Here is a 26,688-nt window from a genome sequence, read left to right on the forward strand (position 1 = left end):
ACTAGTGCCTAAGATATTGATGTTTATGCATTCCATTTCATTCTTGACAACTTCCAATTTTCCCAGTTTCATACTTCGTATATTCCACGTCCCGATTTTTAATGGATATTTATAGCTGTTTCTCTTCATTTTGAGTTGTTGCCCATCAATAAATGAAGGTCCCGCGGGCTTTTCTCTCACATGCTTTACTCCATTCACGTTATCACAGTCAACTCTACTTTCTGGTAGCATAGTGGTCACAAATCGGGCTGGTAACCTCAAGGTCAGCAGTTCGAAACTACCAGCTGTTCTGCGGGAGTAAGATGCAGCTTTCTGCTCCTGTAAAGATTTATAACCTCACTATGAGTCAGAATCGACTCCATGGTACTTAACAACAACAAATAATAATATAACAAAATGCACATATATTTCATACTAACAAAGTATGGGTAAATGTCATGATGCCTGGGATTTGCTTCTCAGAAAAAAAAGATAAATCAAGTGTGGCAAGATGTTCATTTTATTATGTTATGTATTTGATGAAGTTCTGATTTTTTTCATAATAAAAATAAATGACAACCAATTATTTGCTGTGAGCCAACCATTTGCTAAGTACTTAGTCGGACTTACTTGATTTCTTTTTCTTTATCAGTGTTTTAAAGCCACTGCCACAAGAGAATGTTGCATTTGCCCCAGTTTGTTCATGTAACATGTAACTATTGGTCTTTTTTGCCCAATATTCTAAAAGTGAGCAGCATAGTTTCTGTAATCTTTTATTCTGCTTATAACTCTGGTTCTCACTGACTGAGGCCTGTTGGTTTTTTTTTAAAAAAATAATAAAACATGAGATTTCTTTTAAAGAGAAAAAGTATGACAAATAAGACAAGGAATAAACCAGAATGGCTTTAATATTTCCTTCCAGTGTCTTATGCCTAGTATCCTTGAACTCAAAATGCTAAAATGTAACAAAGAGAAGAGAAAAATTTTATTAATAAATTATTTCTTACATATTAATTTTTTAAGACTTTTGTTATCTGGTTCCTTTTCCCATTGGATTAGGCCTCTGATAGTTCAAAGGATAGAGCAGTATGGTATAAAAGGCTACTGTGTGGTTAAAAAATTAATTTAGTGTGAATTTTAAGACTTAACTCAGAAACGTTAATGAATATCTACTTGTTGTCTTCATACCAGTATAGTAATGGTTATGTATTCTTTACATTATAAAATTAGCAATATATAAAACATTTATTTAATCTTCTCTGAATCATTTTATCTAAGATTACTCAACATAAAAGAAGTAGAAAAGAACATTTAGAGTTTTCTGTCATATGAGAAAAATAATTTTAAGAAATATACAACTGTAAACTCTATGCACTAGTTGTTGTTGTTTTTTAACGTTTTATTTTGTGCATTAGTTTTTTAGTAAGATATTTTTCAACTAAAGACAGAGACATTACAATCCCAACCAAAGGGTTTCTGGTTCCAACAATAAGATAGTAATTACCTGATGATAGCATACTTACTTATGATAAAACATGCGAGCCATGCCCATTCTTTGCTTTTCCCCTCCTGACAAGACATCTTTCCAGTCCATAACAGCATCCCATCCTTAAAAACATTGTTTTAAATTATAAATTACTTAATTATTACTGTTTCTACCCTGAACAAGTGACTTCTGGCAAGTTTAAATTATTAATACAAAGCAAACCAAAATACATGGAGTAACTGACAAGTTTACGTTTATGCAGGTAGGTATCAGCCAGGATGTACACCTAGGCTTATCTGATGCTTTTGTATTTTATCTGTGTCAACTCCTACAACATCTTAAATAAATTTCTATTGTATATTCATCCAAAGAACAAGGCTTCTGTTTTCTAAAAAATGGGTAGCTCTACATACACTGATATAGAAATGTGACTAAGAAATTTTTATATCAAAAACTTAAAATGCCATCTGATTTAAAGTTCTTGTTTCTAGGGGAACTGTTGAAAAAACTTTCCATGTGCCTTAATTTTGTGGTATTTATGACATATAAACAGAAAATTTTAAAACAGGCTCAGACTGCTAAATCACCCACTTCCATCGAGTCAATTCCAACTCATAGTGTAGAAGTGCCCCACTGGGTTTCCAAAACTGTACATCTTTATGGAAGCAGGCTACCACACCTTTCTCCCACAGAGCAGCTGGTGGGATTTTAACCACTCTGCCACCATGACTCCTCAGATTTTAAGCCAAGAGTATTTCACCACAATTTAAGTTGCTAAATTGTGGAGAAATATTCTTGGCTTAGATTTTGTTTTTTTGTTTCCTACTGAAAACAAGGCAAAAGAGAAAAATTATTTGGGTCAAAGGAAACTTCAACATAATACATCTTAATAAATCATGTCCTTTTTATACCAAACCCCAAAGTTTTTAGTAACCAATATTGCATGATCATGAACACATAAATCAGAATTCTGAGTCATAATATTGTCTCTGATTCTGATTTACTGAGAGTAGGTCAGCTAAAAAGGGAGTTATTTCCTACTTCCTATAGATGTACAAGGAGCTCTGGTAGCATAGTGGTTACGAATCGGGCTGTGAACTGCAAGGTCAGCAGTTTGAAACAACCAGCTGTTCTGCAGGAGAAAGATGAGGCATTTTGCTCCTGGAAAGATTTATAGCCTCAGAAACCTTGTATAGGGTCGCTAGGAGTTGGAACTGACTCCACGGCACACAGCAAAGATGTATAGATTATTTTAATTTGGTGACGCTTCTCATTTCTTTCTATTGTATAGCTTGTCTTGGTGTATAGGAGTATAGGAGTCCTGGTGTGGTGTGCCAGACTGCAAAGTCATTTGAACTGCAAGGTCGGTGGTTCAAACTCACCAGCTGTTCCTTGGAAACCCTATACAGGGTCACTATGGGCTGTTTGCAAAGGGAATGCTTTCAGTTTCTCTCCAGGAGACTAATGTTGGCTGTTGGATTTGTTAATATAGGTCCTTAATTATGTTGAGAATTTCCCCTTCTCTTACTATTGTGTTGAGTGTTTTTATTAGGATCAGATGTTGGATTGTGTTAAATGCCTTTTCTGCATCAATTGATATGCTCATGTATTTCTTTTCCTTTGTTTTATTTATGTGGTAGATTACCTTGACTGTTTTTCTAATATTGAGCCATCGTTTCATCCCTGATATGAATCTCACTTGGTCATGATGTATGATTATTAATTTTTTATGTGTTTTTGAATTGTGTTGGCTACAATTTTGTTGAGAATTTTTGCAATCATGTTCGTGAGCAATACTGGTCTGTAATTTTCTTGTTTAGTGATGTCTTTGTCTGGTTTTAGTATGACAGTTATGCTTGTTTCATAAAAAATATACTCAGGAGATTTCCACCTTTTCCTATGTTCTGGAATAGTTTGAGTACAATTGGTGTCAGCACTTCTCTGAATGATTGATAGAATTCACCAGTAAAGCCATCTTGGTCTGGACTAGTTATGCTGAGAGTTTTTTTTTAATGATCTGATCAATGTCTTCTTTTGCCATGGGTCTGTTCAAGTTTTCTACTTTTCTTGCATTCACTAAATCTTGTGCTACTATGCTAACTATGTTACACACCCTTATTTATCTCCATGCTACACCTGAAGACACAAAAGATAATGTTATGTAATTCCAGTCCTCTCTGACTCCAAAGCCCACAATCTTAATCACACATTTAGGCTTCTATAATGCAACCGGCATGGGAAATAGAACATAAAATCCATGCCAATATAAACCTGGAATTCTAGTTTGATATTTTAGTAGTTTTTTTCTAGGCTACCAAGTTTACATGCATTATCAAATTATTTGAAAGTGTGACTGTAACAAAATAATTTTAAGCTCAAATGCATATTATTGCCACTCATAAAAATGTCTTACACTGAAAAACCATGATGCAGAAGTGTCTACACTTTATCTCTCTGTGAACTACCCAGGAGAGAGATAGGGGGAAAGGTATTTGTAAGACTTTAAAACAAAAAACCTACTTCCATTAAGCTGACTTTCACTCATAGCAAGGCTATATGACAGAGTAGAACTGTCCCATAGTGCTTCCAAGGCTGTGAATCTTCATAGAAACAGACAAGCACATCTTTCTCCCACCAATGGCTGGTGAGTTTGCACTGCAAAGCTTTAGGTTAGCAGCGCTGTGCTTAACCACTGCACCATCAGGGCTTCTAAACACCTAAACTCTACTTTTACTCAGGTGCTTATAGCCCAATAATAGCCTATATTCAAAGTAAGCCATTGGCCAAATATTTACCCAGCTTAATTTTTTATAAAATAGTTTTGTTGTTGTTGAATGCCATCGTGTCAGTTCCGACTCATAGGGACCCTGTATAGGGTTTTCGAGGAGCAAGTGGTGGGTTTGAACTGCTAATCTTGTGGTTTACAGTCCAGTACTGATCCTATAGATCCACACCAGAAGTCCATAAAAGAAGCTCCAGGTATTAAAAATAAAACGACAGGCTTACCTCCTTCTCTTTGAACTATGTGATAGAGGTGAACATTTCGCAGAATACATTCTAGATCTTGGTCTGTATAGCCTTTATCATGCATTTCATCCACTGAATCAGGATAAATGACTTGATCCCGAAGACTTCCAAGAGACATGTATGGCCTGTAAAACACCATGTACACAATAATCCTAGAGCAAAGTCACTTTTGCTCACTCACTACAACAATCTAATGGTCTGAAAATTTGGGAGAAGTCTTTAAACACCACATTTCTAAATAACATTTGTTACTTGGTGATGAGTATGTCTTTCTCAGGCACTCCAGGATAATCCTCTTATGTTTAGGTAAAAAATTATTCAGATATTTTATATCTATAGGAAAAGCTTCAACAAGAAATAATTTGGTATTTTCAGCAGAGAAATATATATTGTCTCTTATTGAATTAGATGAATATTGTTTTGTACTTCATTTAAAATTATTTGGGTTAAATAGTATAGGGTTTTGGGGTTTGACTCAGCAATATAAACAAAACAAAAATAATATCATTCATAATAAGAGAAATGCAAATCTAAACTACACTGAATTTTTTTATCAGATGGGCAAAACTTCAAAAGCTTTTAACTCACTCAGCAACCAGGTCTATGGGGAAATATGTGCTCTCATGTCATGGTAAAAATGCAAATGGTACAACCCATTCAGAAATTTGGCAAACCAACATATCATTTACTCTTAAAAGCTCTTCTGCTAATTTACCCTGAAGATATACTTGTAAGACTATGTATGAGCCTATCCAGTGTTGCATTATTTGTAAATGAAAATATTGAAAACAAACTAAATGCCCATGCATAGGAGACTGATTGAACAAATACAGCACATTCACTATGGAATTATAAAAAAGAATGAAGATAATCTGTATGAACTGATGCGGAATGGTTTCCATGATATACTGTTAAGCTGAAAAGCAAAGAATAAAGACAGATGTATAGCAGGACTTCTCAACACAGTCACTATTGGCATACTGAGTAGAAAAATTCTTTGCTGTCAAAGGCTGTCCTGTGCACTGCAGAATGTCTAGCAGAACCCCTAGACTCTATCCACTAGGTGCCAGGAGTACTTCCTACAGCAGTGACAACAAAAATGTCTCCAGATACTGCCAGATGTGTGGGGGACAAAACCATACCCAGCTGAAAACCACTAACATAAACAATACTACCTTCAGTGTGAAAAAAAAAAAAAAGCATGTATCTGCTTATAAGAGTATTTACATATGGAAACACAGGAAGGGTAGATGAAAACACAGAAACAAATTAAACTCTTTATCTACAGGATGTGTAGGAATAAGGTGGAATGGATAGGGAAGGGACCTATCCGTTAGATGCCTACCTAAGTATTCTTTCTGTGTAGTTTTACTTATAAAATCATATTGAAGTGTTATAAAATTAAAAAAACAAAACAAAATTAGTCTAGCAAGATAAAGAGACTATAAAACAGAAGCAAACTAACTAAATGATATATCAATTTGTTAACAGCATAACAAGACAGAATAAAAGAGAGAGAGAAGAGAAGGGAAGAATAGGGAAAAGAGATAAATAACCTAAGTAGAAGGACTGCTAACCACAAAGTTGATTATTCAAAACCATCAGCCACTCCTTGGAAACCCTATACAGGGTCACCATCAGTCAGAACTGACTCAACAACACTTAACACCACCAACAACCATGAGCATAATACTTTGGCTACATAATTACAGTCTGAACCAAAAGTAGGACAAGAAATCCTGAATGCTATTTTGTTGTTAGCAGTGATAAATGTGTAGCAATTCTGAAACTATTTTATATGTATTGTAGGATTGGCAAAATAAGCAAACTTTAAAAAATATTTTTAGAAGCCTGGGTGTTCAATGTAGGAGAAATGAGACACAAATATGAAACCCAGGAAGGGAAGAAAACACACACACACACACACAAAAATCCAAGAAAAATACCTGTGTAATACAAAACCTAAATGAGAGTACAAGCAGGAATTATTGATATTTAAAAAACAAAACAACAATAAAAAACCAGCAACACTTAATTCCTAGCTCTGTCCATTCAAAGAATCTAGAAGTAATAATATCTAGCATTCAGACTTTGCTTTCTAAAATAGCATTTCTTCTTAAAAAGAACCAGGACTCCTTTGGAAAATTACAACAGTAATAATTGATGCTGGCAAAATTGTCAATGGACACAAAAACCACAAAGAAAAGATATTAGGGAACAGAATATTTACACATTTCCAAAAGTATCTTCTTACAGATTAAGTGCAAAAGAGAAAAAGGCACTTTTACAGTGGCTGTAATCTTTGCCACAACTTTCTCTCACTGTGGGACTGGTGGGTTTGATTACAGCTGAGTGCTTAACCATGGTACCACCACAGGGCTCCTTACTACAAAGAACAGTATTGAGGAAATTCACAAAACTATCATAAGAACTGTATGTTTACTGTTGTTGTTAAGTGCAGTCGAGTTGGTTTCAACTCAAAGCAACTCTATGTAGGGTTTCTGAGACTATAAATCTTCGTGGGAGCCAAAAGCCTCATCTTTGTTTCTCAGAGTGGCCGGCAGGCTAGAATCCCAGACCTTGTGGTTTGCATTCCAGGGATTGTCATATGCAGCCAGTGCGGTCCCAAGAACTGTATACACAATAGAATTATATTGTTATTGGTAGATGCCGTCAGAGTGACCCTATGAACAACAAAACGAAACACTGCCTGGTCCTGTGCCAAAATCATAATTGTTATATTTGAACACATTGTTGTTGCAACTGTGCCAATCCATTTTGTTGGGGGTATTCCTGTTTTTCAATGACCCCCCACTTTCTAAGCAAAATGTCTGTCTCTAAGAACTGGTTCTCCTAACAACATGTCCAAAGTACAAGAGACAAAGTCTTGCCATTCTTACTTCCAAGGAACATTCTGGCTGTACTTCTTCCAAGACAAATTTGATAGTTCTTCTGCCAGTCCATGGGGCTTTCAACATTCTTCTCCAACACCATAACTCAAATACATCAATTCTTCTATAGTCTTTCCTATTCACTGCCAAGCTTTCACATGCACACGAGGCAATTGAAAATACATTGGCCTGGGTCAGATACACCTTAGTCCTCAAAGTGACCTCTTTGTTCTTCAACACTTTAAAGAGGTCTTTTGCAGCAGAATTGCTACAGTGCAATTTGATTTATTGACTGCTGCTTCCATGAGCATGATTATGGGTTCAAGAAAAATGTATTTTCGCATACATATGAGGCAATAGAAAATACCATGGCTTAGGTCAGGTGTACCTTAATCCTGAAATTGACATCTTTGCTCTTTAACCCTTGAAAGAGGTCTTGGACAGCGGATTTGCCTAATGTAATAAGTTCATTAATTTCTTGACGGCTGTTTACTTGTACTTTATTGACTATGTACAAGCTTTTGACTGTGTGGATCATGACAAGCTATGGAGTGTTGAATGTGGATTCAACCAAAACAAAGTCTTACACAGCTTCAATATTTTCTGTTTTTACCATGATGCTATTTATTGGAGTCCTTGCAGGGCACTGTGGGATAATGCACTGGACTGCTAGGCTGGCCTGAACCACAAGGTCAGAGGTTCAAATTCACCAGCTGCTCCTAGGAAACCCTATACAGGGTTACTGTGAGTCAGAACCAACTTGATGACACTTAACAACAACAATAACATTCATTGGTTGGAATCCTGGTGTGGCACTGCTAACCAAAAGGCCAGTGGTTCAAATCCACCAGATGAAACCCTATACAGGGTTATTCTGAGTTGAAACTTGATGACATTTAACAACATCAATTTATTGGTCCAGTGGTAAAGGGTTTTCATTTTCTTTGCATTGAAGTTCAATACATAATGAAAACTGTAGTATTTAATCTTCCGCAATAAGGATTCAAGTCCTAGATTTTATCATCTGCATATAACAAATTGTTAATGATTCTTCTTCCAATCCTGATGGCATGTTCTTTTTCATATAATTCCGTTTCTTAGATTATATTAAGATTACATTAAGGTACACTTCATACTGAAGTCTGTATTCTTTGATCTTCATCATTAAGTACTGCATGTTCTATTTACTTTCAGCAAGCAATGTTGTGTCATCTGTATATGTTCTTCTTCATATAATCTATCTTCTCCGACTATTTGCTCAGTATACATATTGAATAAGCATGGTGAAAGGATCCAGCTCTGGTGTACACCTTTCCTGATTTTAAATCATTCAGTAACTACTTGTTCTGTTCTAATGACTGCCTCTTGGTCTATGTATGTACACGTTCTTCATGAACACAATTAAGTGTGTTTGGAATACCTATTCTTCACAATGATACCCACAGTTGTGATCCACACAGTTGAATGACTTTGTATAGTCATGAAGTACAAGTAAACATCTTTCTGGTATTCTCTGCTTTCAGTGAAGATCCATCTGATCCTTTTCTGAATCCAGCTCCTTGTCAATGTAATATTGCAACCATTTTTTAGTTATCTACAGCAATATTTTATTTGCACGTGATGTTAATGATATTGTTGGATGATTTGTGCATTCCACTGGGACACCATTCTTTGCAATGGGCACAAATACAGATCTCTTCAAATCAGTTGACCAGGAAGCAGTCAAATTTTCAAGCTAGATTCAGAAGTGGATGTAAAATAAGAGATAACATTGCTGATGTTACATGGATCTTGAATGAAAGCAGAGAATACCAGAAAGATGTTTACTTGTACTTTATTGACTATGTAAAAGCTTTTGACTGTGTGGATCGTGACAAGCTATGGATAACTTTGTGAAGAATGGATACTCCAAAATATAACTATGCTCATGAAGACCTGTACATAGGCAGGTGTTAGAACAGAACAAGGGGAGACTGAATGCTATAAAATCAGGAAAAGTGTGCACCAGGGTTGGATCCTTTCACCATACTTATTCAAGCTGTATGCTCAGTAAGTAATCGGAGAAATTGGATTATATGAAGGAGAATATGGCATCAGCATTGGAGGAAGACTCATTAACAACCTGTTATATGCAGATGATACAACCTTGTTTTCTGAAAACACAGAAGACATAAAATACGTATTGATGAAGATCAAAGAATACAAACTTCAGTATCTAAATGTAAAGAAAACAAAAATCCTCATAATTGGACCAATAAATTACATCATGCTAAATGGAGAAAAGATTGAAGCTGCCAAAGACTTCAGTTTGCTTGGATCCACAATCAATGCTCATGGAAACAGCAGTCAAGAAATCAAAGTATGTATTGCATTAGGCATATCTACTATGAAAGTATTCTTTAAAGTGTTCAAGAGCAAAGCTGTCAGTTTAAGAACAAAATATGTCAGTAAAGTACACCTCACCTAAATCATGGTATTTTCAATAGCATTATATGCTTGTTAAAGTTGGATAATGAATAAATAATGTTGTCGTAGTCAGGGGCCATTGAGTCGGTACTGACTCATAGTGACCTTATGCACAGCAGAACGAAACACTGCCCAATCCTGGGCCAACCTCACTATTGTTTTCACACCTGAGCCCTTTGATGCTGACACTTTGCCAATCCATCTCACTGGGGACCTTCCTTTTTTTCTCTGACCCTCCACCTTACCAAACATGATATCCTTCTCCACCAAATGATTCCTCCTGACAATATGTCCAAAAGATGAGAGATGAAGTTTGGCCATCCTGGCTTCCAAAGAGCACTCTGGCTGCACTTCTTCCAACACAGATCTCTTGGTTCTTTTGGCAGCCCATGGCACTTTCAATAGTCTCTTCCAACTCCATAATTCAAAAGTATCAATTCTTCTACGGTCTTCCTTATTCACTCTCCAGCTTTTGCATGCATTTGAGGTTATTGAAAATACCATGGCTTGGGTCAGGCACACCTTAGTCCTAAAGCTGACATCTTTGCTCTTCAACACTTTAAAAAGGTCTTGTGTAACAGATTTGCCTAATGCAATACATCGTCTGATCTCTTGACTGCTACTTCCGCGAGTGTTGATAGTTGATCCAAGAAGAATGAAGTCCTTGACAACTTCAATCTTTTCTCCATTGATAAGAATGTTGTTTATTGGTCCAATGGTGAGGATTTTTGTTTTCTTGACATTGAGATGCAATCCATACCAAAGGCTGTGCTCTTTAATCTTCATAAGTAAATATTCCAAGTCTTCTTCACTTTCAGAAAGCAAGATTGTATCATCTGCAAATCACAAGTTGTTAATGAGTCTTCCTCCACTCCTGATGCCACGTTTTTCTTCGTGTAACCCAGCTTCTCGGATTATTTGCTCAGCATACAGGTTGAATAAGTATGGTGAAAGAATACAGGCCTGACGCACACCTTTCCTAATTTCAAACCATTCAGTGTTCCCATGTTCTGTTGGAACAACTGCTTCTTGATCCTTGTATAGATTTCTCATGAGCACAATTAAGTGTTCTGGAATACTCATACTTAGCAATGTTGTTCATAGCTTGTCATGATCCACATACCATAGAAGAATTGATGCTTTTGAGGTATGGCATTGAAGCAGAATATTAAAATTACCATGGACTTCCAGAAAAACAAACGAATCTGTCTTAGAAGATGCACAGCCAGAATGCTCCTTAGAAGTGAAGATGTTGAGACTTTGTCTCTTTTACTTTGGACACATTAGGAGGAACCAGTCCCTGGGGAGGGACAGCGTGCTTGGAAAAGTAGAGGGTCAGTGAAAAATGGAAGACCCCAACAAGATTAATTAACACAGTGACAGCAACACTGGGTTTAAAAATAACAATGGGGTCGATTGTGAGGATGGTTAAAGACTGGGCAGTTTTTCCTTGTCTTTTGCATAGTGTCGCGATGAGTAGGAACTGACTTGACTGCATTTAACAACAAAACTAACAATTTTGGTCAGCGTAATGTTTACGAGTTGGGCTGCTAATCTCAGGGTCAGCAGTTCAAAACTACCAGCTCTTCCATGGGAGAAAGATGAGGCTCTCTGCTCCTGTAAAGATTAACAGCCTTGGAAACCCTGTACAGGGTCGCTATGAGTCGGAACCGACTCCACGGCACACTACCACCACCACCAACGGAAAATACTTGTTCTGTGGAAATAGACTTAAAAATATTTATGGGTGAAGATATATGATTACTACAACTGAAAAAATAGAAAGAAAATGGTGTATTGTAGACTGCCAGAAGAACAACCTGTCTTTGAAAAACCACAGCCAGCACATTCCATGGAAGTAAGGATGGTGTGGCTTAGTCTAACTTACTTTGGATAAGTCATTTGGACGGATCAGTCTCTGAAGATGAACACCCTGTTAGGTAAACTAGAGGGTCAGTGAAAAAAAAGGAAGCCCCTCAATGAGATGAATTCACAAAGTGGCTGTGATAATAAGCTCATACATAGCAAGGATTGTGAAGATGGACAGGATCAGGTAATGTTTCTTGCTGTTATACATAGGGGTGCTGTGAGTCAGAAGCAACTCAACAGCACCTAACAACAACATTTTATGTATGTGCTTGTGAGTTCATGATTATAGATATTGGAGTCCTGGTGTGGAGCTGTGGGTTAATGGTTAATGAGCTGGACTGTAAGGTCACTTTGAACCACAAGCTTGGTGATTCAAGCTCTGGTAGTGTAGTGGTTACGAATCGGGCTGCGAACTGAAAGGTCAGCAGTTCGAAACTACCAGCTGTTCCGCAGGAGAAAGATGAGGCTTTCTGCTCTCGTAAAGATTTACAGCTTCGGAAACCCTGTACAGGGTCACCATGAGTTGGAATCGACTCCACGGCACACAACAACAACCCACTCCCCGAAAACCCTATACACTATCTCTATTAGTTGGTACTGATTCAACGGCACTTAACAACAACAACAAATATATATGTATATAATTAATAACCATTCGAGACAAGTTTTGTTTTCTTTAAAAAACAAACATGCTTTTATACAAAATGTGTCTTACATATCATTTGCCTATATATTTCTACATAGTATGCAAACCATTTATTTGAAAAACAAGAGGTTAGCTTATAACATATTTAACTATTTGAAAATCAGAAACGTTTACATTTCAGCTATATGTAAGTAAGATTTTTCTACGTGACATTTCACATATGTAAGGAATCTCTGTTCAAATTTCTTTTTTTTTTTTGATCGATCAATAATTCACACATCATAAAATTCAGCTGTGCATAACTGGTTTTTAGTCTATTCACAAAGTTGAGCAATCATTCTACTCTCTACTTTCAGAATACTTTTATCACTGAAAACAAAAGCCAATCATTTCCAATTTCCCCATCCCTGAACTTCTGGTAACCACTGTTGTACATTTATTCTCTGGAATTTGTCTATTTTGAGCATTTCAAAAAAATGGAATCGTACACTATATGGTCTTTCTTGAATGGTTTCTTTCACTTAGCATAATGTTTTCAGTCATTACTTATGTTGTAACATGTTGTTGTTAAGTGCCGTCGAGTCGGTTCCGACCCATAGCGACCCGTACAGGGTTTCCGATGGTGTAAATCCTTACGGGAGTAGAAAGCCTCATCTTTCTCCCGCGGAGCGGCTGGTAGTTTCGAACTGCTGACCTTACGGTTCGCAGCCCGATTCGTAACCACTACGCTACCAGAGTTGTAACATGTATCAGTATTTAACTCCTTTTAATGTTGTTGTTGCTAAATGCTGTCGAGTTGGCTCCAACTTGTAATGACCCTGCATAGGGTTTCCAAGGAGTGGCTGGTGAGTTTGAACCACCAACCTGGCTGTTAGTATTTCAGTGCTGATCTTTGTATGGATAGCCCCAATTATGTTTATCCACTCACCAGTTGATAGATATTTGGCTATTTTGATTAATAGTACTATAAACAATTTCTGTACAAGTATTTGGTTGACCACAATCTTTCAGTTCTCTTGGGTATACCCCTAAGAGTAAAATTGCTGGATCACCAGGTAATTCTATGTTCAACTAAAACAAACAAACAAAACCTGCCAGACTAGTTTCCAAAGGAGCCACACTATTTCTGGCTACTTAAAACATTTAAAAAATCATAGGTGTTTTGCCTTCCTTTCCTGCCCTCTTCTTTATTGTACCTTCTCCAGTCTAACCATATTAGAAAAGAAATAATTAGGACACAAAGTTATTCATTTATGTACATCATCTTGTGTGACAGTATCTCAAATTAATATTCAATAATAATAGTTGTCGTTGCTATGTGCCATCAAGTCAGTTTTGACTCACAGCAACTCTGGATAAGGTTTCCAAGGAGTGGCTGGTAGATTTGAACTGCTGACCTTGTGGTTAGCAGTACAGTATTTATCCTACAGTGCCACAAAGACCAATGAGCAAGACCAATAAGAAATTTTTTCAATAGGTACTTTGAGATTTCTCGGCTGAGGAAATACATGGAAACCTTAAGAAACAGTATTTTTACTGTTATCCAAAGTGGTGCCAGTTTTAATTTAATATAAATCAAAAGAGAAATATTTTACTTAAATAAACCCCATATATAATTAGATAGAAAGATTAGCCATGATACAATACACAACTGAGATAAAATATTTAACATATCTGAACATTTGTTTCACAAGTGTTTCTAGAGCATTCGGCCAAAAAACCTGATTAATTTTTAATGTTTGGTGGAAAAAATATTATGTATGTATATTTTAGGAGTTTAGAGAAATAGTTGTAACTGACTTTGGAGAGATAATTCTGGGTTGGAATCCTGATCTCACCTTTACTAGCAATGTGACCCAAATGCTGAGCTAGAAATAGCTTATTTATAAAGTACTTCCTTTACTGAATTTATTGTGAGAACAAAACAAAAAGTAGATTTTTTTGGATGCTAAATACAGCAATGTATACAGAGTACCTAGTACACTACAAGTATATAGTTTGCATGCACTCAATAAGTAATCATTATGAAAACAAAAATAGCTCAATTCTACAGTCTTAAATTCTCTACTTATGTGAAAAGAAAATGTATTAAAAGAACAATTTATATCTTGTCAAGTAAGAGACTTGTGTTTTTATGTCCCATCATAAATTTTTATTATTCTTAACATGGTTAATAAATAATAGGTACTTAGTTATATATTCTTTAGCTTCTCTTATATACCCAAGAGAGTACTTTAATTTTAACTAGAAGTATTCCTTTTAGGAACTGGAGTACTGCTTAGCTCACTGGAGCAATTTATGGAGTCTCGAAGGTATCAAAATGCATAGAGCTGCCAAATACTTTTTTAAATGATTCGCAGTTTTACTGTTCAGAGTTTGTCATACTAGGACCACAGCCTCCTCTCAGGCTTAATTTTATAAATTTTTAATTGTATTATGAGGCCAATAGGGATACTTGGTCGTGTCTAATTTGGTTTCAGGGAAGACTTCGTTTAAGTCATCAATGGTCATCTGATCAAATGGAATAATGTTCCTCATCTTCTCCAGTTGTTTCTCGTATTTCCCAATCCCAGTCTTTGAACAAGACAAACTCAGCACAACTCTTCCCATCTTGTTTCTCGTCAGTAAGGCAGTAAACTTAATTTCCAGCACTGGGATCTTCAGGGCTTTAAACCTCTTCTCAAAGTCGTCCACTGAGCCAGCCCTGGCCACGTGTCAATTGCTGGCGGTGCCTCAGGTACAGCAGCCAACCTAGAGGTGAAGATCTCATTCCAAGATTTCAGGGAGTTAGCAATAGCCTTTAGGTTTCGGGGTATAATCTCCCCAAAAGCTATCCACTCAACGGTTTTTAGAGCAAGTTTTCGCCCAGATATCTTGAGATCCTTCACGGTTCCTGGAGGCCCTCCGCCAAATACTTTTCTTGATAAGATGAATTTGGAGGAGCAAAACTTTGTAACATTTAATTTAATGTCATGATTTTTTAACCTTGTTTGAAATCTCTCAAGTCTCTTTGATGAATAGATATGAAACGTTATCACCTAAGGGTCTTTAATGATAAAGCAAAATTAATAAATTACAGCTTTGCACTGTTTACTCTTCTTGAGTTTATGAAAGTCTAAGAATATCTAACAATGTTTTAAATATACACTCCTGAAACAAATTTTAAAAGCAAGCATAATTTTAACTACCACATTTTTTCCATTCTGTTTGTATTAGATTATAAACTTTTAATGCTAAAATAGTTGCAAATGTGCCTACACTGTTACTCAAAATTATTGTTGTTGTTGTTATTGTTGTATACTGTGGAGTTGGTTCTGACTCATGGTGGTGATGGTGGCTATGCCACTGAGTAGGTTCCAACTTATAGTGACCCTGTATAGGGTCTCTGAGGCTCTGAATCTTTGCGGTTGTTAAGTGCCATCGAGTCAATTCCCACCCATAATGACCCTGTACAGGGTTTCCAAGGAGCAGCTGGTGAGCTAGAACTGCTGAACTTGTAGTTCAAACGGCTTTGCTGTCTGGTACATAAGGAGTTCTGGTAGCGTACTGGTTATTTATCGGGCTGTGAACCGCAAGGTCAGCAGATCGAAACTACCAGCAGTTCCGCGGCAGAAAGATGAGGCGTTCTGCTCCTGTAAAGATTTACAGCCTCAGAAACCCTGTGCAGGGTCACTATGAGTCAGAACCGACTCGACGGTACTTAACAACAACAACAACATAAACCCACAGGGCCACACCTAAATCTTTACAGGAGTAGAAACCCTCATCTTTCTCCCAAGGAGCAAGTGACAGGCTCAAACCGCAGAAGGTGTGGTTCTCAATCCAGTGCTTATCATATTGAGCCACCGCGCACCCCACTCAAAATGGTATTGTATAAAAATTGTTCACTGTGAAACTGATTTGAATGGAGCTGTTGATGGAAATATACAAAATACATTTCATAAAATTATATATCCATTGAGAACTCAATAAATGGTGTGAAATGATAAAAATAGCCTACATTCTATCAGTTTTACATTCAACAAATCATATACAGAAAACAATAAAACAGTAAGACGATAGCATACATTCTATATGTGTTTAAGAGAAATACAAAATGCATATTATTGTTCTTTTTTTTTTTTTTTTAAGATGTCCTGGTGTGGCACTGTAGGATAAAGTACTGGACTAAAAGATTCGTTTGATCCTCAAGATTGGTGGTTCAGATCCACTAGCTGCTCCTCAGAAACCCTAAACAGGGTCATTATGAGTTGGAACCGACTTCATGGTGCTTGACAACAACAGCAACAATATGTGTTTAAAGAAATATATGGCACCTAAGAACATGTCATTAAGTTTTATTAATATAATGATTTTTAAATGTTATTAATGAAGTTAAAGTCACCACTGAATTCTCTAGAAAGGATAAAAAGAAAATTTGGGATGATATTAGATCATTTAGAGAGCACAAAGAAATGGAAGGCTCTATATCTCAAATTTATGTAATTTTTTTCTATGTGATTCTCTTTCCAGCTCAATGGTCTGGAATTCAACATTTTAAGCTAGCTCAAGTTTCTCTGGTCCTACCAAACTAATACATAATTGATAAGCACTTACAGTACCCTTTACTAAACTTTCCTTTCCAGATATACAAACCTATTCAAATTATCTTCTAAATATTTCAGGTAGATCAATTACCACATCAGAATGTTATTAGCTTACTTGCTTGATTCATGAGAAAGAGGACCATGCAACATATCTAGTACAAGCAGCAAAAAATATTACTCACAAAAAGAAAGAAATGTTAATTAGTGTTAATTTACTTTTTTATAATAAAACCTAGACACACCTTTGTATGTATTAGGATATACTCATACATGTAACAGTACAATTTAATTATCACTAGCTCATTATTATCATAACCAATTTTTACTGAGCTCTGAAATTCTTTTAAATGCATCTATTTTACAAACTATTAAATACTAAAATTAAATAAAATTATATTAATTTCCACTAGTAATGGCTTTTTAAGATTTATATTACATTTCAAATATCTCAGGATATTTTTGTAGTTTGTGTTATATGTCCCAATTTATAAATTTAATGTTAAAATATTTGACCATTTTTATGATATTCTGAGTAAAATGTATTGAAGTTTATTAAGGCTATACTCATATTTATAAATTATTCTCTACTTTTCTCTTACAGAACAAAACTAGAAGGAAAGAGAGCACTGAGAAATGTTAACTCTGCCTTTGTGCTTGGAGCCTCTAGAATGATCACCCAAAATGCTAAATAGTTTATCAGTTAAGAACAAATAAGACTCAAACTCTAGGGGAAAATGTAACTTGACATGACTACATGGAAAGAAATGAAAAGTTTTGTTTTTTATTAAAATGGTATTTCTTAATATTTCATAACAATCTAGAATTTAATTGGGAAAATGTTGATACAAATTTCACAACACTATTAAACATACTTAAGGTATGAGATATGTTAAGTTTAAGAGCTGTTGTGGTTGTTAAGTGCTGCTGAGTGGGTTCCAACTCATAGTGATCCTGTATGGGGTTTCAGGGCCTATAAATCTTTGTGGGAGCAGAAAACCTCATCTTTTGCTTAGAGGAGCTGCTGTGGGCTCAAACCACCAACCTTGTTATTTACAGGTTAGTGCTTAACCTACAGAGCCATTCATTATACTCCCCAAGTTTAAGAATAATGTACAAAAAAATACTGAAATATTACTATAGTAATTTCACATCCAAAAAATCTAGCTATTAACAATTACATAAATTATTGTAACACATAAATTGTAACATTGTAACACATGTTGAGACCAGCCATAACAACACTTTTTGTTTTTATGAATGTGTCCTGGTCATTACTCTAAGCAGTAAAAAGCTATGAAAAACCATGTCTATGAATGTGTACATTTATAGTTTCCTTTATACTGAACAGAGATATTTTTAAAAAACTGAACTATAATAATTATTAAACAGGTGATATCAAATATACAATTTATAATTCTGTCAACCAATTTCCAAATATATTTCTGTCAAGTTTACTTGCTTTGATTCAATTAGTCAAAAAATGAAAGGGAAAAAAAATAAAGTCAATTATAATCAGCAATGCTAAATTTTACTCATGTCCAAAATAATTTCCCCTTCCCCAAACGGACATAAGTTACAGACATTTATGTCTATTAGAAAGGGGATATATCTAGTGCCTACTTAATGACATAGCTTGTGATATATCTAGTGACATACCTAGTGCAAGCAAAAAAAATCAATTGCTTATAATGAGCATGAGTTAGAAATCAGACTTATTTGGTAGTACTACCCAAATCTTTGAAGATGTCCATTCATTCATTTATTCAAATATTCATCAAAGAGTTAAAATATGCAAATAGGCTCTCTATAGGTATACTGGGTATGCCATCAGCGCTAGACAGACACATATGGATGCCCTTTATAATCTATAAAAATTTAGTTAGTGGTGACTCAGAACAGGCAAAATCAGTTTGAGTAACTACCCCCTCTACCTAAACCCAAGACCACATATTAACTATTTTGAGCCTGCAAGACCAGTGTATGTGTGACCCATTAGGTATGGAGCCGTGTGAGGAAGCTTATGTTAAATGTTCCTCCTTTATTTCAGTTATGCCTTAGGGCCCACTATAGACCTAAACTCCACTCAACTGAACCATCTAGCTAGCCTGACCTTTACTTACATAAATTCCTTATCCTCAAGAGGCTCTCATTATCTGTGTTTTAGCATCTGAAATTCATTAAGAATCAAAAGATATCAAACAAGAGACCTAGAGAACAATAGTGAACTAGATATTTAAACTAGTATTCCCCTAGATTCTTAGATCCTTTTTCCAGACCACATGTTTATTTAATCTGACATTTAAAATGAAATTTAAAAAATCAAGCATATCATTGAAGATAGTTTACTGAATAATGATGTCCCTTTTGTCCTTCAGTAAAGGAGGAAATCAGGTCTCCTAACCTCCCTCCTGATCTAATGTGATTCTTGTTTCTCTATAGTCATTATCTGATTTCATATGTATGAATTAAATAATGTTATTACATAACACACAGTCGTCCACTTTCCTTCCAAAGAGAAACACCAGGGTTGACACAAACAATTAAGTTTTTAGCTAATAACCTAAAGGTTGGAAATTTGAACCCACCCACTTAGATGTGCTTCAGAAGAAAGGCCTGGTGATTTGCGTTTAAAAGATCAAATCTATGATGTTTGTACTTTGAAAGACATGAAGTCACTGTTAGTTGAAATCAACTGGAGAGCAACTGATTTGGTTTTGGATTTTAATCTCTTAAAGAGGAGATGCAAGGATTTGAAAACCATTTATACATAAACAGTCCAAAAGGAAGCTCATACTTTTAAAAAATATCTACAAAACCCATTTGGCACACATCTGAGTGTAGTGAAGTTGTGCCAGCGCTGGTGCAAGTGGCATTTAAGAAACGTTCTGTCCACTATAATGAACTTCCTATGATAAAACACAATCTGCTCTGTTACAAAAGACAAGGTCTTCTTCTGACAGCAAAAAAAGCAAAGATTTTTTAATGCCATAATGCACTGTGTTTTGGCTTCTAGAGATTCATTGAGAATCGAAAGATACCAAAGCTAGAGACTCAGACAAAAATAAGATTTGCTTGTTTTATAACTCTGCAAGAAGTTTGATTTTAAATTAAGGGAATATTTTTGAGAGATTATTTAAAGCTTTATAAAGAAGTGGATATTGGAAAAGTAAGAGTAGATATAATTTAATGTAAAAGTGAATTGAATGGAAATCAATTAAAAGGAATTTCACTTATACACAAGAATATAGTTTAATTCACATGAACAGATATGAATGAAAGCCAGTACCTGCACTAAACATAAAATTAACATTGACTTGATGTTTTTTTCTCCCTAAAACTATCAGGCTTCATTTTTAAACAACAGCTTGATATTAATGCAGAAACAGCATACTAAGCAACAGTTGTTAAGACTTATTTGTAGAACCAGGAAAGAGAGTTGTAATTTCTCAGCAGCCTCTTCTGTTAACCCTAATCAAGACAATGGGACCTTAAGATAAGACACACCTGACTTTAAATGCTGACTGCAACTTTTATCAGCTGGGTTATTGAAACCATGTATTGTTACTGTTGCCTGATGTTGATTCACACTCATTCAAATTGATTCAGACTCATAGAGACCCCTATGTTGTTCTTGTTAGGTTCCACCGAGTACATATAACAGCAGAAACACTGCCCAGTCCTACACCATTCTCAGTATTACTATGTTTGAGCCCATTGTTGATGACACTCTGTCAGTCTATCTCATTGAGGGTCTTCCTCTTTTTCAATGACTGAAAATTAGCCCATAGTAGCCCTGGTAGCTTAGTGGATTATGAGTTGGCTGGTAACCACAAGGTCAGCAGTTGGAATCTACCAGTAGCTCCAAGGGAGACAGATCAGGCTTTCTATTCCTGTAAAGATTTATGGCCTCAGAAGCCCTATACAAACAGGGTTGCTATGAATAAGAACTGACTCCTCAGCATACAGATATCATCACCATAACTGCCCTATAGGGTTCCTAAGTTACTAGGTCTTTTCTCCTGCCATGGGGTTTGGACTTCTGGTATTTTGGTTAGCAGCTGAGTGGTTAATTATTGTGTTACAAAGGCTCTGTTTCTCACTTATAAAATAGGGATATTAATACCAACCTTAGAAAGAAAAAAGTTAAAAACTTATATGAGTATAATATGTACAGATAGTGACTAGCACATTACTTAACATATTGCAAATACATGTACTTTTTAATTTGCAATAGACCAGCAATGCTTTATCCTAGATGCCCTAGGGCAAACGGATCCATTATCTCAAAACTTCACAACTTTCTCAAAATAAAACCAATTTTAATTCACTTGATTTTTGAAGTACATAGGCTATACAATTAAAGGGCAAAAAGGAAATGTCAGCAAAGAAAATATAGATTAAATTTTGAAAGCTCTAAAAGTTGAAATTTAATGTCACGGGTTCTTTTTACTAAGAAAATGTTGAAGTTTACAGAAATTGTTGAAAAGGAAATAAAGAATGACCTTCTTTTATTTCCCAGAAATTCAAACCGTGCTGTAAGTTTTAGTTACTATATGATTACCTGAGAAAATATTTAAGGTTTGAGACTATGTTTTTTTCCATCACAGGAAGATACTTACAATGATTTTATTAATTTGAAAATGAGAGGCAGCGAATACAGAAGACCTTATCAAAAGGCTCTGGATGAATAATAACTCTTAAGTAAGCCATCTAATTCCTCTTGAACTGCAATTTAATTATTTAAAGTATTCTATTTAGCATGGAGTCCTGGTGTGGCGCTGTGGGTTAATGCGCCAGACTGCAAAGCCGTTTCAACTCACCAGCTGCTCCTCGGAAACCCTACACAGGGTCACTATGGGTCGGAATCGACTCAATGGCACTTAACAACAATATTTGTCATGGTTCATGTAGACCATGGAGCCCTGGTGTGACACCGGGGGCTAATGAGTCCGACTGCAGTCATTTGAACTGCAAGATTGGTTGTTCAAGCTCACCAGCTGCTCCCCTGTAAACCTTATACAGCGTCGTTATGGGTTGGAATCAACTCGACGGCACTTAACAACAATGTAGACCATAGGACTTCTGGTGTGGTGCTGTAGGTTCAGAACTGGTTGGTGAACCACAAGGTCGGCAGTTCAAACCTATCAGTTGTTCCTCGGAAACCCTATACAGGGTCACTATGAGTTGGAATCGACTCAACAGCACTTAACAACTACAATTTTTAATTTGCTGTACACTTTAATGGAGGTCCTGGTGACTGTGATGAGGGCTGAGCAACTCTGTGAGCATACATTGTATTATACATGTCAAATGCGTAAATTGTAGGGTATGTGAATTATATCCTAATAAACTGTTATTTAATAATAAAAAAAAAAGGTATATAGCTTTGGAAACCCTTTGCAGATCTTCTACTGTGTCATACAGATTCACAATGAGTCAAAATAAGAAGCTCTGCTAGTGCTGTAGGATCAGCAATGGACTGGTAACCACCAGCCACTCTGCAGGAGAAAGATGAGGCTGTCTGTTCCCACAAAGACTGTAGTCTCAGAAACCAATTTTATATTGTTGTTGTTTAACGTCATAGAATTGGTTCCTATTTAGTCTAGGAAATTAAGTAACACTGTACATGAAGCTATGAATAATTAGTGAACAAATACTGAGCTGGTAAATAAGATGTATTTATAATTTCAAGATATCTTTTGACAAAAGTAAATAGGGACATGACCAGTATTATGGAAGTTAGTTAAGGTCATATTTGTTATCTCTCTATCTCTCTATCTCTCTATCTTTAAGAAGCATTAACAAACTGCAAAATCTAACATGTAACACTAGTCATTTTCTCATAATGGACAGATAAGTTCCTTAGGTGGAGACTGGGGAAATGTTACATTCAGCAGCACAGGAGAGAATCTTGAAAGAGTAAATAAAAAATGTTGGCTGAAAGTAACATTTTAGCAATGCTTAAGAGCCTAAGGTAATTGTATTCATTATTTCTTTAATGTAAAAATGACATAATATTTATTATTAACGGAGATAAATATAATGAATGTTTACTTTGCTTAACTTAGTGCATTATGGAAAAGGTAGGATATGATGTAACCCTACTTAGAATGAAAAAACAAAAACTTATGCTTCCTTGGGTCTATGTCATTTCTGACCTATTTATACATTGCAGAAACTTATGCAATACATGACAACTGTTATAATCCTACTTATCTTTCAAAGCTCAGGTCACATGACAAACTGTCATGTCTCCTTACTTTGAACATCCATCCTTACCATTTCTTGAGGCACTTATCCTCTTTCATTAAGGATAGTGGCTTGGTTTTGTTTACAATCAAATTTGATGTGAGGACCAGAAAAAAAGTGCCTGTTTTATTCATCTTTCTATTCTCCATAGTACCTTATAGCAAGGCTCCAATAAACCTTGGTTAAATAATGAAGAACCACACCACTTTAAGTAAATGTATATTGACAAATAAGGAAGTACAATCATTTTCCTAATACGTAAAGCACAATAGTACAATATTGCAGTAATTTCTTCACCCCTCATTTTTTTTTTCCTTTTATTTTTTGGAAATTAAAAAAAAATGAAATTTAAATTGATCCTTAAAATAAATATATACTCCTTCCTTCATTTACCTAACCTTTCACTTCTCAGACACCATGATGGACAGAAATTTGTTCTGGTGACTTTTTTTATACCCAAGTATGAAAAATCGGAACTTATTTTGTATTCATTGGAGAAAGAAAAGTCTTAGCCTAAGGTGCCCTGGTGGCACTGAAGTTAAGTGTTTAACTGCTAACTGAAAGATTGGCGTTTTGAAACCACGCAGTGGTTCTGCAAAGAAAGAACCCTGGGGATCTGTCTACATAAAGATTGTTGTTGTTATGTGCCATCGAGTAGGTTCCGACCCATAGCGACCCTGTATAGGGTTTCCGAGGGTGTAAATCTTTACGGGAGTAGAAAGCCTCATCTTTCTCCCGCGGAGCAGCTGGTAGTTTCGAACCGCTGACCTTAAGGTTCGCAGCCCGATTCGTAACCACTACGCTACCAGAGCTCCTTACATAAAGATTACAGCCTAGAAAATCCTATGGGGCAGTCGTCTTCTGTTACATGGAGTCACTGTGAGTTGGAATCTACTCAACAGCATCTAACAAGTGATTTGAACATGTGGGTATGAGTAGTAAGGGGTGATGGTGAAATTTTCTGTGCCAATATGGGTTGGGTCAGGCACCCTTAGTTCTCAAACTGATATCCTTGCTGTTTAATATTTTAAAAAGGTCTTGTGCAGCAGATTTGTCTAATGCAATACATCATTTGATTTCTTGACTGTTGCTTCCATGAGTGTTGACAGTGGATCCATGGAAAATGAAGTCTTGGACAACTTCAAACCTTTCTCCACTTATCATGATGTTGTTTACTTATCTAGCTGTAAGATTTTTTGTTTACAATTGAGGTGCAACCCATACTGAAAACTGTGGTCTTTGATCTTCATCAGTAAGTATTTTAAGTCCTCTTTGCTTTCAGCAAGTAAGATTGTATCATCTTCATATCTCAGGTTGTTAATAAGTTTTCCTCCAATGTTGATGCCATGTTCTTCATAAAAGACAGCTTTTCAGATTATTTGCTCAGCATACAGACTGAGCAAGTCTGGTGAAAGAATAGAAAACCATTCAGTGTCCCCCTTGTTTCGTTTGAACAACTGCCTCTTGGTCTATGTATAATTAAGTGTTCTGGAATACCCATTTTTCACAATGCCATCCATAGTTTGTCATGAGCAACACAGTGGAAACCTTTGTATAGTCAATAAAGCACAGATAAACATCTTTCTGGTATTCTTCCTTTACCTAAGATCCATCTGATTTCAGCTATGGTACACCTTATTCCATGTCCTCTTCTGAATCTGGTTAGAGTTCCTGGAAGTTCCCTTTAGTTGTACTGTTGCAGTCATTTTTAAATTATCTTCAGTAAAATTAATTATTTACACATTCCTTTAGGTTGCTTTTTTTGGATATGGGCACAAATATGGAACTCTTCCCATCAGTTGGCCAGGTAGCTATCTTCCACATTCATTGGCATGGATGAGTGTCTCCAGTACTGCATCAGTTTGTTGAAAGATTTCAATTTGTATTCATCAATTCCCAGAGTCTTGTTCTTTGCCCATCTCTTCAGTGCACCTTGCACTTCTTCCTTTAGTACCATTGCCTATTGATCATGTGCTACCTCTTGAAATATTTGAAAATTAAATTTTTTTTTTTTTTTTTGATACAGTGACTCTGTGCATTGCTCCCATCTTATTCTGATGCTTTCTGCATCATTCAATCTTTTGCACATAGAATCCTTCAATATTGCAAGTCAGAGCTTGGATTTTTTTTTCTTCAGTTCTTGCTGAGAAATTCTGATTGTGTTCTTCCTTTTTTAAAACCCCAAGTTTTTGCACATTTTATTGTAATATTTTACTATGTCTTCTTGAGCTGTCCTTTGAAATTTTCTGTTCAGTTATTTTACTTCATTTCTTCTATTTGCTTTAGCAGCTCTATGCTGGAAAGCAAGTTTGAGACTCTCTTCTGACATCCATTTTGGTTTTTTTTCTTTCTTTCTTGTGTTCTTAATGAACCTTTTGGTTCTTCCTGTATGATGTTCTTGATATTCTTCCACAACCATTCTGGTTTTTGGTCATTACATCTAATGCATCAAATCTGTTCTGGAGATGATTTCTAAATTCAAGTAGGGTAACACTCAAGTTCATATTTTGGCGTTGGTAGACTAGTTTTAATTTTCTTCATCTTCAATCTGAACTTGCAGATAAGCAATTGATGAACTGTTCCACAATCTAACTCTGGCCTTCTTTGGGATGATGATATGAAGCATTTCCACCATCTCTTTGTACAGATTTAGTCAATTTGATTTCTGTGTATTCCATCTGGTACATTGGTTGTTATGTGCCGTGGAGGCAGTTCTGACTCATAGCGACCATGCATGAGGTTTCCGAGGCTGTAATTCTTTAGGGAGCACAAATCTTCATCTTGCTCCCAGGGAACAACTGGTAGTTTTGAATTGCTGACCGTGCAATTAGCAGTCTGATTTGTAACCACTACGCTACCAGAGCACCTTTCCACTGGTATAGTCATCTTTTATGTTGTTTATAAAAAGTATTTGCAATGAAGAAGTCTTTGGTCTTGCAAAATTCTATCATACAATCTCCAGCATTGATTCTATCACTGTTCTAACTACTGATGCTTCCTCTTTGCATTCCAATAGCCAAATATTATCTATACAACTTGATTGTATATTTGGTCAATTTCAGACTGAAGAAGTTGGTAGAATTCTTCAGTTTCATCATCACTGACTTTAGTGGTTGGTGCATAAATTTGACTAGTAGTGTTAATAGCATGGCTTTCATATAGGGTTATGAATATTATTCTTTCACAGACAACACTATATATAAAGATAGATCTTGAAATGTTCTTTTTTTTTGAAATGTTCTTTTTGATGATGAAACTATACTATTCCTACCAGTTGTTCCTGACATCCTAAACCACATAATTGTCAGATTCAAAATGACCAACACCATTTTATTTTGGCTGGAATGCATAAAGTTTGATATCCTAAGCATCAGTGAACTGAAATGGACTTTTCTGCTCAGGCAACAGTAAATTTCATAACCTAAGAAGTTTTTCCTAAAGATCTACATTTGTTTTAAAATAACATAGTTAGGTGTCTAAGAGCAAAAA

At 35.8% G+C, this 26,688-nt stretch overlaps 1 protein-coding gene across 2 annotated transcripts in view; it reads right to left on the reverse strand.

The window, feature by feature from the left end:
* Positions 1-26,688, reverse strand: part of ABCD2 (ATP-binding cassette, sub-family D (ALD), member 2) — a 74,032-nt gene that overhangs the window by 18,835 nt on the left and 28,509 nt on the right. For both annotated transcript variants that reach the window (XM_006865297.1, XM_006865298.1), the window contains exons 7-8: positions 4,472-4,617; positions 1,503-1,587 (exon numbers count right to left, since the gene is read on the reverse strand). In XM_006865297.1, coding sequence (XP_006865359.1) covers positions 1,503-1,587; positions 4,472-4,617 — 231 coding nt within the window. The remainder of the gene's footprint in view (positions 1-1,502; positions 1,588-4,471; positions 4,618-26,688) is intronic.

The sequence above is a fragment of the Chrysochloris asiatica genome, unplaced genomic scaffold (genome assembly GCF_000296735.1).
Source record: "Chrysochloris asiatica unplaced genomic scaffold, ChrAsi1.0 scaffold00077, whole genome shotgun sequence".
Lineage (NCBI taxonomy): Eukaryota > Metazoa > Chordata > Mammalia > Afrosoricida > Chrysochloridae > Chrysochloris > Chrysochloris asiatica.